Source organism: Lycorma delicatula, chromosome 5, assembly GCF_047948215.1.
Source record: "Lycorma delicatula isolate Av1 chromosome 5, ASM4794821v1, whole genome shotgun sequence".
Lineage (NCBI taxonomy): Eukaryota > Metazoa > Arthropoda > Insecta > Hemiptera > Fulgoridae > Lycorma > Lycorma delicatula.
In genome coordinates this window covers 151,802,061-151,816,825 of record NC_134459.1, presented here as the reverse complement: position 1 = coordinate 151,816,825, position 14,765 = coordinate 151,802,061, and the positions used below count along the sequence as shown (strand labels likewise).

At 31.1% G+C, this 14,765-nt stretch overlaps 1 protein-coding gene across 5 annotated transcripts in view; it reads left to right on the top strand.

The window, feature by feature from the left end:
- Positions 1 to 14,247, top strand: part of LOC142325497 (uncharacterized) — a 384,074-nt gene extending 369,827 nt beyond the window's left edge. For all 5 annotated transcript variants that reach the window (XM_075367339.1, XM_075367337.1, XM_075367336.1 and 2 more), the window contains 2 exons: positions 6,203 to 6,367; positions 12,403 to 14,247. In XM_075367339.1, the coding sequence (XP_075223454.1) occupies positions 6,203 to 6,367; positions 12,403 to 14,116 (1,879 nt within the window). In that variant the 3' untranslated portion in view covers positions 14,117 to 14,247. The remainder of the gene's footprint in view (positions 1 to 6,202; positions 6,368 to 12,402) is intronic.
- Positions 14,248 to 14,765: the final 518 nt, after the last annotated feature.

Here is a 14,765-nt window from a genome sequence, read left to right as displayed (position 1 = left end):
GAGTATTTAATGATGGAATTCATTGAACTCAGCGGATCTGTTAGAGAACTCTTGAAAGTTTAATGTTCACGTAAGAAAGCTACAAAGCTTCCAGCAAGAACAATCTCGGTCATTAAGTATAAAACTCAAAGTATTTTTTTTAACTATTACTTTATTTATAATCAGTTTCCTGAAAAATTTCCTGAAGCTCAATAATTCTCATCATATGCCATAAAAGTGAAGGTGAAAATTTATCCTCCACTTTATACCAAAGTTTTTTTTTTTGTCGGAGGAGGCACCTTTTATAAGCACCAAGTGGTCTCATACCCCATAGTAATGTGGGACTGTTCTTTGCGGCCCTACCCACTAAAACCCCTCCCTCTATACAAAATGGGATGCCTTGCCCATTTTATAGTATTATCATAGCATACCATGAATCTTGTCTCCATCCGCGCCTCCATTGATGGCCGCACGCCTCGCACTTGTCGAGTTCCTGATTTTTTTTTTATTTCGACCTCTTGGGGCGGGGAGCCTACCCCAAGGGAGAATTAGAGGTAGTTATTCACCTCTGGACATCTTCCGCCAACTCGATGCGGATGATCTTAACCAGCATCGTGGTCACCGCGTGCCGCGCTCGTTCGGTCTGAGCGTAGTCCCGATGATGTTCTCTGGGGGTAAGCCCTTGTGTTCTACGGTGTCCTACTCCCCGCAGTAATCGCATTCCGCAGAGGGTCTCAGCGTCCGCGCGCGCAAGTACACCTTGAAACATCCCTGACCATAAGACTCTGAGTCTACTCGCATACCCTAGTTCTCCATTTTTTCGGCACAGCCATCTCTGGAGGTCCGGGATCAGTCTGTAGGTCCAACGGGCTTTCGTCGACTAATCCCATTCATTACTGAAATTGGCTTAGAATAAGAATGACAAAAAAATAGTTTTTAACTACTTAACTCTTTTTTTTTTTTCACTTTTCACGCCAATGTTAAATGTGAAAACAAAATTCTAAAATATATGCATTTAACTTTCTTATAAATAATCTTTTCTAATTTTTTTCCTCAAGCTGCTCAAATTTGGGCAGCTTTGGACTAATTATTTTCAATTTATCAGCCGTTATTCAAGAAATAGCTCTTTCAGAAATTTTTTTAATTTTAAAAGCTGGTATATTCATTTGATGAAAAGCTTTGTTAAAAAAATATGAATTTTTATTAAAAATAACAATTATTTACCACAAAGTGTCGTTAATAAAAAAGAATTGATTAAATAAATCCACGTCAAAGCGGGCGATTTAATTCTAGTAAAACATTTATTAGTTACGACAGAAGCATAGAACAGCAGTAAGAATAACAGTAAATTATGTTGTTACAGTACTATCTTCTTTACAAAATTGATTATTTAAAAACGAAACACCATTTTCTTCCACGGGTATTTGGTGATTATATTTTAAAAACACATTCTTTCATAAAACGTATCGAAATACGACTTTTGTATTTTTTTAAATACACCATTTCTTAAATTTTTAAATACACCATAAACGGCTGTTACTTTAAAAAAAAGTGTTTGAAACGATAACACAAACATTATGCAAGATAATGTAAATAGTTATTATACCTTTTTGCACATTTAAACGGACGTAAATTCTACTTAGGTTAAAATGGCTAACTTTCTATCGTTTTTTTTTTTTAATGAACAACTTGAAGTTATAACAGAAGTTAGTTTATATTTTTTTATTTATTTAGTAAGGATTTTATATTTTAATCCTTTATTAAAATTATCTTTCGATTTTAACCCTGTTGATAATCCTTATTTGTGATTATAATCGTTAAAATTAAATGATAACACAATCTTTTATTGTATTGCATTTTTTTCAAGTAATTCTTTCCTTTGCGGCTTATTATTATTACAACGCCTATTTTATTGAACAATAAACATTTTTTAATGACATTTTATTTTATATTAATCTCAATGGTATTCTACCTCGATGTTATACATAATGCAATATACTTGACTACGTCGTGAAATAAGAGACCATTATTTGATATGCTCATCTTGAAAAAGACATATAATAAAAACATAACAAAGAAAAATATTGCAATAAAAATATTTTAAAAGGTCAAATAATTAGAATTGTTTTTTCCTTTTAAATAAATAAAACCTTTATGTTACAATAGTACGAATATGAAAAAGAAACTAATTGTATTATTTAAGAATTTTGTTCTGTCAACTTTATTTTTATATTTTAATATATTTTTAAATAATAAAAAATATTATATAATAAAACACTATATTTTGAAAAATAATTTAATATAATAGTACGATAAGGAAAAAGCTTTTTTTTATTACCATAATATTTCAGTAATTTATAAGCAATCCTTTGAATTTAAAATTTCACACAAAAGTGACGAGTAATTGTACTTTTTACTATTTTGTCCCAATTTCTTCTGAAAGTAATACATACGATAAAAAGGATATTAAGTCGAAAGAAGTTATCGGATGCGTATATCGTTCGTAAAAACGATATTCGTTTATTATAAAACAATAAAAATAGAAATTAACCGTGTTTATAACATGTTGAAACTAATTACATATAACTTAAATATTATCAATGTTATTTATTTATACCATAAATGCTTTAAGTTATGCAATTACTATTACAGTTTTGTGAAGAGGTATGCATCGTACGGTTGTAAGGCGACAAGGCAGTAAATATTCATTCCAACTCTTTTGCAGCTTGATTATTTATTTTTTTTTTATAACATTTGGTCTTTTGGTAGTTATTCAGATAAATTATTGTACTGTGTACATATCGAAAACTGTTATTTGAATAATTATTGTCCAAAAGGCTACAAAAAAAATTAATGTTTCTATAATTACCGATCGCCACTCTCCGTGACGGAGTTATAACGTTTCGATCACTGGTTCGAATCCTGGTCAGGCATTGCATTTTACAAACGCTAAAAAAGTTTCCATTTACCACGTATAAGCTTACCCTAGCTTCTACAGTGTATTAATTATTACAAAAAAAAAAAAAAACGTGAGACGTTAATTCTTTTACTTGGTAATTTTCCTCTTAATATTTATTTTTTTTGTATTGTTTTATTTACAATCATTTTCCCAATTAGCGAAACTATAAGTAAATCGTATAAATCAGTAATTATGTGAAAGAGAGATATACAGCGATACCTTCTAAGACAGTACAATAAATGCTGAACAAAGAATAATACAATTAAAAGTACAACTAATAAATGATAACTAAAAATGCACACAAACCGTAACAAAGTACAGATAAGTCAGCAGTAGTGAAACAGAGCAAAATAGGATGAAAGATCAATACAACAGTTAAATTAGCACAACAGTTTAAAGATCCAATACATGCAATCTTTTCAGTCTTCTCCCATTCTCGTTGTTATCCAATAGGATAACAGCCTGATGATTTTCATGCGTGTTATACTTTGAGCTTAACCGGTGAATTTCTCCCTGAATAGACGACATCCCTAGGTAATCGTGGACTTCCTTGTTCTTCTCAAACCATAATGCCGCCTCGGATTTGTTCCTCAGCATTTCGTTCTGGAACCTTTGGATGATGTCGACATTGCTATTGCTTGCAAAGCAATTCCGTAGCCCAGGACTTAAAAACTTAAAACGTTATTGACTTTAAAAACGTCAACGACAACACGGACCTCCTTTCTAGTAACAAGTTCAACCACCAAAGCTTAATTAAATTTCCTTTCTTTCCTCAGTCACGTGATTTTGCCATATTAGGCGGTGGTCCGAATGAGGGATGTGAACTCCATCTCCCAGATGGAGATGGATATGGAGACCCGCATTTGTGGGCAGACCACCCTTCTTATCAAAAATATCACATGACTCGATTACAGTATTAACATGTACATTCCATTTAGCTAGCCGTTCACAGTGAAGGTCTAACTCTGATTGTAGTTTCTCCGACGCTACTGTTGAGTAAAAATATAATCGTTAAAAAAATTATCTGAATAAATTATTATGTTTTATTTTATCCGAAATCGTTCTTTATTAAGAGATTTAAATAAAAGTTATAAAAAAACACATTAGATTTTTTTAATAAGTTTTTTAGCTAGAATGATTTTTTCAAATAAATTTATACCAGCAGAATTTTATACCATTAATTTTATACCATTAAATTTTATACCATTAATTAACTGCAGTTAAATTTTAAAGAAATTATAATTAAATAATAAATAATTTTTTTAACTCTTTCGGTCGTTCGATTGAACAGATATTAAATTTGGCTCCATTAACGGGTTGATTTGTCATTTTTTTATCAAATACCATATTTATCTCATTAGTGCCAACAAAATTCTTATATAAGGGTTAATTTTTTACTTCGTACAAGGAAGATTGTAATCGCAAAAAATTTCGATTTTCAGATTTCAACGGAAATATTCATTTTGACCATCCCTTTCATTTTGACTACTTTCGGTGTGACGTCTGTACTTATGTATCTCGCACAACTCAAAAACGATTAGTCGTAGAATGTTGAAATTTTGGATTTAGAACTATTGTAACATCAACTTGTCAATCGACTTGACCAAAAGTGTTCAAAAAAGTACAAAATCTAAAAAAAAATGGATTTTGGACTTTTTCTTAACTGCAGTAATAAACCCTCATTGAGAGCTTTTCAACATTATAAATGGTCCTTATTTTCGTTGGTTCCATAGTTATAGCCCGATAAAATTTTAATTAATGAAATATTTGTATTTTACAAGGGGGAAGGCACATCGGTTATAATGCGACTTCATTTCCTTTTTATTAACTTTTAGTTTTAATTTAAATTTATTGATTTATTAATAATTATTAACCTTTGATTGTAAAATAACTTTTACAATAAATAATAATTCAATAATAATAAAAATATTTTTTTTAAATATGTAATTAAAAATATATGTAATTTCATAGGCGTACAAGGAAGTCATATGGTGTCCACATGAGATTTTATAGGTTGCATATTGTTTCGGGCTTATTTCGAATAGTAATTTAACATTCCAAAATCACCTTAAATAAATCGTTATACTCTTATTTCTATTCTTTACTACTTTAGTTTTACTAAAATTGAGTGGAAGGAATGTATAGAATTTATGCATTATTATTTATAAAAGTAAAGGTTTCAATAGCACCTGCTAAATTCTAGATGCTTTATCGGGTTGAATGAAATCTACCCGTGAGAGCTGGGAAACCAGCCCTCAATTTTCTTAGAAAAACTTGCACGGATACTTTTTAGTCCTGAAAACGGCAATTCTTACTTTTTCCTTAATGATGTACTATATCCTGTGTTACCTTCCCCAAAAACATTTGATTGTGTGGTAATTTATACGTAGAAAAAGTTCTACCGGAAACAAATTAAAAGTATTTTTTTATTTTTTATTATTTCAGTCTTTATATTAGTCAGACTAATCTAATTTTTTTATTTAGTTTTTAAGTGTAATTTTTTTACTTGTAAATCAGTGCATATAATAATAATAATTTTAAACGAAAAATGTTGTTTAACCTTGTTTATAAAAGGTTTTGTCACAAAAGCTCTATTTTCAAGATAGATTAAACATCTATATAATAATCCATTTACTTATGTTGGGAAGTGATGAAAATTAATCGTTACAGTGCACGATTGGTTTATTAAAACTTTTCCAAAAGTGGACAAGTTCAGTACGTATCGTCTACTCCCGAGAGAACCAAATGTTATAACACTGGTATGTGGTACGGTAATCATTCAGCTACTCAGGACACAAACAGTCAATTACTAAAAGAGTATATGAAAAAGCGTATGTTTTCATCATTTCTAAATTAGTTATAAATTAAATGCTATGGATTTTTTTTTTTTATATAGAGTTTTATCCTATAGTGATCGTATTAAATCGCAAAATGATTTACGCAAAGATATTTTTTCATTCAAAATCTCATTTCAGCAGTCAACGAATGGGCATATATTACCAGTATAAAAAATCTAACTGAACATATTTATTCCGTAGACATTCAATGGAATAAATTTTTTTTTTGTTCCATACTTTTAAAAGATGTTTCATGTTTAAAAGTAAACTAAAATCCTCTTTTCAGTTTTTGTGAACTTGAAATGTTGAAAGATATTCTGATAATCTATATTAGTGTTTTTAAAAATACGTAAATTTAATTATATGAAAATTTTATTTATAGAAAAAAAATCTAAAAGGTGTAATTTACTTTTTTTTAACGTAACAGATTCTTAAAAGAAATGAAATCAGGAATCCGACCTACTGGAAGAACTCTGGTATCAAATAGAATTCCTCCAAGACCAATTCCACCTGGTTGTTATGATACTGGAGATGGATTTTATAATCCGAAAACGAAATGTGTAACTGATGCTGTAACTGGAAAAATATTAAGGTATTGAGATATATTAAGTTATTAAGGCATACAGGTGTGTGTGTGTGTGTGTGCTCGTATTAATACATTTCTAAGATACATTAGTGTTTTAAGGTATATAGTAAGGTGTTTATGTATATAAAGATATATTGTATTTTCTGCCTATATTTTAAAAAGCACCCTTGCTTAACAAAGATTTTTTTCATTATTTTTAATTTCGACGTAGCAATTTGGTTTAGATATTTATTTTTAGTATTGCGTAATACTCGTATTTATTAGTACGAGGCAAGGTTTTTAAATACCGTTTTGATATAAAAGATAAGCAAATTTTTTGAAAAAAATTTATATTACCCTGGAAACCTGTATCTTAATCTACAATTTTACATTATTTCCGCCTAAATTAAGGCATTTGTCGTATCGTGTGATCAACTTCTACATTCCAGCTTCGTATAAATCTGTCGCTTGAGAAGATAACCGTTGCTAAACGGCTGTTTTGACGTCGACGTGTTTTGTCATCGTCGTCTTGGGGCTGACCGCTTAGATGCTGCTTTAAATGCAATAACAAGTGGTATTCAAGTAGTCAGTGGGTGCCAGGTTAGGACTATAGGGTATGTTATCGATTCGTTCTCAGTCAAATGACTCGATGAGATCTTGGATGCGATGAATCGCGCGTGGCCAAGTATCGTCGTGAAGCGCACGATCCTCGTACTGAGCTTACCGCGCCTTCTGTTTTGGATTACGCGACGCAGTTTAGTCAAAGTCTCACAATATGTTTCGGCATTTATCATTTCTACTCCGAGGCAAAAAATAACAAAGAACGACCCCTGCCTATCCCAAAACGCAGTGTACATGATTTTCCGGGCTGATACTGTTTGCTTATACTTACCTGGCGTGGAGGTTACCGTGATCATGACATTGTTTGCTTGAACTTCACTTTCTGGGGAGGTGTTAAGTGTCTCCATTCCACGGACTGTGTGGCTTTGATTCCGGTGTTATGTGAGACACCCATGTCTCGTCACCGGTAACAAGTCGACTTAAAAACAGATCGCCTTCATCGTTGTATCGCGTGAAAAATTCAAAACCCTGGATAAAAGTTTGTTTTTGTGTAACTCTGTCAGCATTTTTGGTACCCAGCGTGAGCATAACTTCCGATAATTTAAGCGTTCCGGCACAATTTCATTGAGAGCACTTCGTGAAATTAAAGGAAATTCATTACTTCGTGATTGAATCGTAAACCGTCTATTCTCATGGACGTTTCCATTATCTTTCTGCACCAAGTCATCAATAATGATTGATGGTCGCCCATTTCATGCCATATCATATAATTTTGTACAGTTCCCGTTAAATACCCTAACAAATTTTCTCACTATTCCATTGGATTTACCGTTATCCGCATACATTTAACTAATCTGTTGATGAATTTCGCCCGTTTTCGTAACTCATGCATTTAAGAACCGAATTACAGCATGTATTTCACAGTCGGCGGCACTTCGTCATAGACATTATAAACGTGCACAGGAAATTGTAAACAAACACTAACACACACTCATGTATTGGATTCTGTAATAAACCAGAAGATGTAATCAGTGCACATGCGCGAAACGCGACAGCCTTGCTGCAGCAAACATATATCAAAACGGTATTTACTTAAAAAACATAACCTCATATATTTTTTAGTATTGTGTAAAACCTACATAAATTAACGGGCATTAAAGGGATTAAGAGTAACGAAAACGAACGAGTCAAATGACCACTCTCCACTGACCGGGGAGGTCCTTGAAGGGCGCTTCAAGGCCTTTATATAGTAAACATCCATCTTGCTTAAATTTGCTCAGGAGCTCGATGTATCTTAACATAGAATGGAAGGAGTTCGTTACTAACAAACAATTTTCTACCAACCATTTCAAACTTATGCAAGCGACAAAAAATTAATTTTTTTAACTAATAGAAATGTTCAAACTCTTAAGAGGCAATGATAATATTTATATTGTGAAAATGAAATATTTTATATTCACAATTAACGTATAAGAATTTTAGAAACTCAATCATTATTAATCATTTACTGATTTTTATTAAATATGATTTACCCCTTTGAAAAATTAGTATCAAACGTTTATCTTATTACCTTTTTTACTGCTCTTGAAATTTGAAGGATTTCAAAAATTCTTAGTGGTTGGTGTAATATAGTACGGCACAAATATTAAAATCCAAAAAAAAGGGTAATCACAAAGTTCTCCCAGGACTTTCGTAACCTATTTTATTCCTGGCAGTAATTGAAAAGATTTATATAAACATATGTCCTAAAATGCTACCTTTGCGAATTACGACTAGTGAAAGATTTTTCTCGAATTTCAGCTACCCTGGTGTAATGAGGTCGTACTAAAATTTTTAGGACGTTAATTAAGGGCAGAAATAGTGATTTCATATGGTTTTTCATATGAATTCACAGTTTTGAAAAATTGAATAAAATAGGTCTCAGAACCGTGTATGCAGTAGATTTTGAGAAATCTGGTGTGAAAACCAATAAATTGGGGTAAAAATCCCTGTTTTTTATGTCTGACATACAATAATTTTGTTAAATGGGTAATAAACACGTTAAACGTTTAACAGAGTGGTTAAGATAAGTTGAATAAAACCAAGGAAACGTAGAAAAATTTTAATTTTATGTATAACCGGTACACTAGATCATAGTGGATTATACGTACTTATTGTATTTTTACAATTAATAAAAAAATTGTTGTCCAAGTAACCTTTATTTATTTTTATTTTACAACTGTCGTGTAATTAACAGTTTTTTTATTTTTTTAACACCAATCTTAACAATAAATATGTTTATGGAAATTCACATCGGCAAAAAAATAATCTGGTTTTTATGTACATTAAATCAAGTACTTTTCTGACAAATTTAGTAATAAATATACCCTTTTTGAATAAAATTCAAATTTTTCAAACTTTCCTTATTTTTATTCAACTTATTTTTAACCTTTTTATTCAAATTAAATTCTCTCCATTTTTTTTGTTTAGAAGTTTTAGATTTATTACCCATTTATTGGGTAAAAAAACAGTATTTTTTACCCCAATTTATTGGTTTTCACCCCAGATTTCTAAAAAAAAAATTCTGTAATGTTCGCATACATATAAAGTGTATTACGAAGTTCTCCTGGGACTTTTGTAACCTACTTTACTCGTGAAAGTAATAGATAAGGTTCATATGAACATAAGTCCTAAAATGCTTCGTTTGCGAATTACAACTAGTGAAATATTTCGCTCGGATTTCAGCTACCCTGGTGAAATGAGGTCGTACTGAAATTTTTAGGACGTTAACAGCAGAATTAGTGATTTCATATGGTAAAAAAACCAGATTTCTCAATAAGTACTGTGATAAGTTTCTGGGGCTTATTTTTTTTTTATTATCAGGCCAAAAACCATAAGAAATCACTAATTCTGCCCCTTAATTAACGACCTAAAAATTAAAAAAATTGATTGTCATACCGAAAAGAACTTTTGTGGGAATTTATACTTTGCATTTCGGCGTACTTGAAGCAGTTTGCAAGTTCAATGAAGAATATTTTAGTAAAATTCAAGTTTTTGAAGATATTCAAATTACTCCCAGGTTCATATACTGTTACTGCGATGAAGATTTAGATTTTCTACTTATCAAAAAAAGTAAAAAAGCCATGTTGGAATTTGAAAAAGCAGTACGACAAAAGCGGAGTCTCTGTAGGAAAAAGCTAGAAGATTTTTATGAAGAGGAGAACCCAGAATAACCTTCATATATTGCTGGCCAAAATTAGGCGGTAAGTAACTCAACTGTATTTTACAGTTCTTGTTTTTATGCGATTTCCCGGAAATTTCATTTTTTAAATTGCATGTACCTTTTTCTCAGTTTCTATTAAAGCTACAGGAATGAAATTTCTGTGCGTTATTAGACTTATATAGATGCGACTTTTACGTCTATAGTTTTCCAAAATATTAAAAAATAAAACAGTTAAATATAAAAGTTAAATAATAAATAAAAAAGTATATATATATATATATATATATAATTATTTTGCGCCAAAAATAGTCTTTTATTAAAAAAATGTATAAATTACAAAAAAGCTAATTTCTAAAAATCCTACATGTAAAAAATGTAATAAATTATGAACTTTTGTTTAAAAAAAAATTGGTATTCTATCTGTTCTGGTTTCTGAGAAAAATGTACAAACGTTAACATTAAGTAAGATAGGAATCTCCTCCCCCTAATTAACGTCCCAAAAATTTCAATACGACCTCATTTCACCGGGATAGCTGAAATCCAAGAGAAATCTTTCACTAGACGTAACTCGCAAATGAAACATTTTGGGTCATATGTTTATATATGTAATTGTTCCATTATTTTCACGTGTAGAATAGGTTATGAAAGTCCCGGAAGAACTTTGTGGTGTAAACTGTATTTAGCCAAATATATTTTGCTAAATTTCAACTTTTTGAGCCAATGAGTTTCTGAGATATGAAGCACAAAAACTGTTTAGAAATATTGTTGAATATCCCCCGTCCTGAATCTGATTGATTTAAATATTTGAAGTGAAAATAACTTAACATATTCTTATTAAAGCCTTAATTTTAGGTCGAAATTAAATGTAATTTTACTTCTTTACTCTTAATGTAAGAAAAATTGATTTCTACTTCAGTACTTTCATTTGCAATATGAAAGTTATTTTCAACCAATTTCCTTTAATGATATTTTATTTAATTTTTGTTTTGATTTTATTTTCTTCATTCTAATATTAAAATAATAATTCTAATATTTTTTGCGCTATTAATTATTTTTTTAAAGCTCAAATCTTTACGACAATTACACAAAGAATAAAAAATATTTTTTGGCGAAAATTACCCTCCCCTTTTTCAATTTTATCCAAACAGCAAACCCCAACAGTGTTCCATATACTTGCAAAAAATCCGACATTGAAATTTTGGATCGATCTATATATTTTTTCCTTTATTGCTAAGCTATGAACCTTAGCACCAGTAGAGATGTGTTCGGGAAAATAAAAATCATCAATTCGGTTGAAAGAAGATATAAAAGTCTAATTATTTAATTTATTTGAGATTTAATTATTTTTTGTATTTTTGTGATACTTATTATTAATGATTATTTCTTTGGTAACTGTAACTTGCACATCTTGTCTATATCTTGTAAGATAGAGTCTATAATTTTTCCACGTTCTCCTATAAAAATCAGCTGTTATTCATTTTCTACTAGTGCACAATAAAATCATCAAAGAAGTTGCAACAACAACAACAGCAATATTTCATTATACTGTTTCATCAATGGATCCGACATTCGATGGAACGTTGCACGCACCAATGGAGGAACACTCCATGATATTCATTATCGGGTCCAACATTCGATCGAACATTCAGATCTAACGTTGGAAAGTATTCGATTGAATAGTCTAGAGTCTCCTTTAATGTTAAGATAAACTTGAAACATGGAACAACGAAATTCACGAGCGCTTAGGGTTACCTTGTTCCAGAGGAAGTCGATCGATTTGCAAATAAATACAAAATAAGACTTAACGATTTCGTAAACTATCTTTCTGTAATCTCTTAGACAACGGGAAGATGTAAGCGATTAAAGGGGGGGTACATATATTGGATCTAGGAACCTAATAGTAATACTCAGGACGAAGCCTATCTTCTAAAGCTGTGCATCGTCAAAGTACTTTTGTGTATGTGTATGATCATTTATGTTTCTAATGTAATTTGTTCCTATGTTACTATTATTATTTTTAAGTCGTTTTATTCGTGGTACTTGACATTATTTGATTTCTAGTTCATTACTGGCTGGACACTATCAATGCTTATACTACCTTTGATTTACTGCAGATGTGTAGAACGTAATTAATTAAGGTGTTTTAAGGGAAACTCCTTTATATAATTTTATTATCGTGATGAAATGGTTTCTAATCTGCGAAACCGATTGTAAATTTAATTTGAGGCATAAAACAATTTACAGAAACAAAAAATATTTATATATATAATTTACTTATAATTTGTTGTTACAATTTCAGAATTCCAACGCGTTCTGAAGAAAAATGGATAATAGAAAATTGTAGAAGAAGTTCAGAATTGAAAATGTTTACACCTGTAGATGTTAAACGTCCTCAATTTCCTGATCTTCCCATCGAAAAGGATGATTCTGATGATACTGAAATGTACTATGAAAGAGCTTTTTATGATGATGAAGATGACGTTGACGAATGGGAGAGTGATGAAGCGAAAGAAGGTACTGAGGAGGAAGAGGAAGAGGAAGAGGAAGAGGAAGAGGAAGAGAAGAGTGAAGAAGGAGAAGAAGATACGAAAAAGGAAGAAGGAAAAGAAGAAAAAAAGTTAAAAACAGCCAAGTTTACTACAAAACAAGAAAAAATAGAGGAATATGATGATGACAGTCCAGTGATGGTAAACAAATCATCAGGGAGATTTAAATTAATGTTTAAAAGAGAACATCGCAAGAATTACGCGTATAAATATGTACTTGTTGACGAAATGAGACCTCGCACTTGCAGAAAACATAGATTATATTTACCCGGTATTAAAGTCGATAATAAGGTGCATATTTTACCGGATTTCAGAATGGTTGCCCCTTCTAAATGTCCGTATAGTAAAAAGGCTACGACTGCAAATAAATTAATACTTATATTAAATATTTTAAAATCCGCTGAAGAAGCAGGAAGTATAAATTTGCTTCCTACACGTGCACTAAAACTATATAGAAAACAATACCACAATCTGTTATTAGACGGTGATAGAACAATCGCCGATGATACGAATCAGTCCGGTTTGTTAGACAGAGAGTACTTCTTGTCGGGTTCAGTTTCTAAGGAAAGACTATCGCTTCAACGATTATCGATGGATAAATCCGCTACTCGGTTAAGTTACTTACCCGATTGTAACCATAGCGATTCAGAAAAACTATCTGAAGAGAGCGATTGTCGTATCTGTTTATCCGTGCAATCGGACGAAGACGCGAGATGTGAAGCGTCTGTACCTAGAACGACGGGTGATACTGATATTTTAAAACTGTGTGATTATGACGATGATGATCATTCGCAAAACGATATAAAAAAGATTACCGCTTTCGTTGAATTTGACGGTACGGAAGATGATGCTTTTAAAAAAAATTCCATGGAATATGAACGTTATTTAACAAGAAGGAGAACCAATGAATTATTAGACCTAAAATCACTTTCTACTTCCTATGAAAGTCCGGAGGAAATTATACTAGAAGAACAAGAAACAGATTCAATAAATAAAATTGAAAGCGAGAGCGTAACAATTTTTCCATCTGCTGAATACAACACTGATGATGGAGAAATTATTGATTTTCAAGAAAGTGAAAATGAAGACCAAATAGATGTTATTTTTCAATCTAGTGGAGACGATATAAAAATTACAGGTTTATCTTCTGAAGACGAAAAAACTAGTGATTCTGAAACTGTAACGTACCAAAAAAATGAAGAGGAAATGAGTAAAGATGATAACAATAATATTAATAATAATACAAATCTGTTGCCGATGGATTCAGAATATAAGAGTGCTGCTCCCCAAAGCGATGAATCTGATGAGAATTATAGCAAAAAATCTATAAAGCATTCTTTAAATTTAAAAAATGTTGCGCGATTAATAAATGTATCTGATACAAGCGACACTGAAACTGATAGAAGTAGTTATTCCTGTGGTACTACCACATGCGATTTTGATTGTGATTTATCCGATAACGAATAATTTTTAATCGGAAAGCCTTGAAAAGTATTCGATTATAATTATATCAAGAATTTCTTGTATATTTATTTAAAATTTATTTTTTTATAAAATCAAATGGTGATTTCATTTATGGCCAATTTATTAAAATAGATGTGTCATTAATTTTTTTTATTTTATTTATGATGATAAACTTTTCAATAGTTATAATAGAGACCGGATTATATGCATTTGCATATTTGTATATTAAGCCCATTCCAACCGGTTATTGCATATTTTCCTTAAAATCCAGTGATGATGCATATTTTCGCTATATTTCAATATTTTTCGGTAGAATACCTAATTAAGAAATGAAATCTTACGTTGTAGCCGGCTAAACCTATTAGCCGCGCGTCTCTTAAAGCGCACTTAGCCGCTGTGCGTCTATTGTTTTGGTACGATAATATTATAATGAGGTTAAATAAAACACAGACTCACGCGAGACAATACAGTTCTACGTCGCGCACAACTGCAGCACTCCTCCCACTAGGCAATTAAATTACGCATATTTTTGTTGACGCGCTCATTGCATCGGTTAAGTTTTTTCATTTATTTGTGCAAAGTTTAATGTGTACCGTGCCTTCCGAAAAAAAGACTCTTCGTGGATAGGTGACTATCCTGGAACAATTATAAA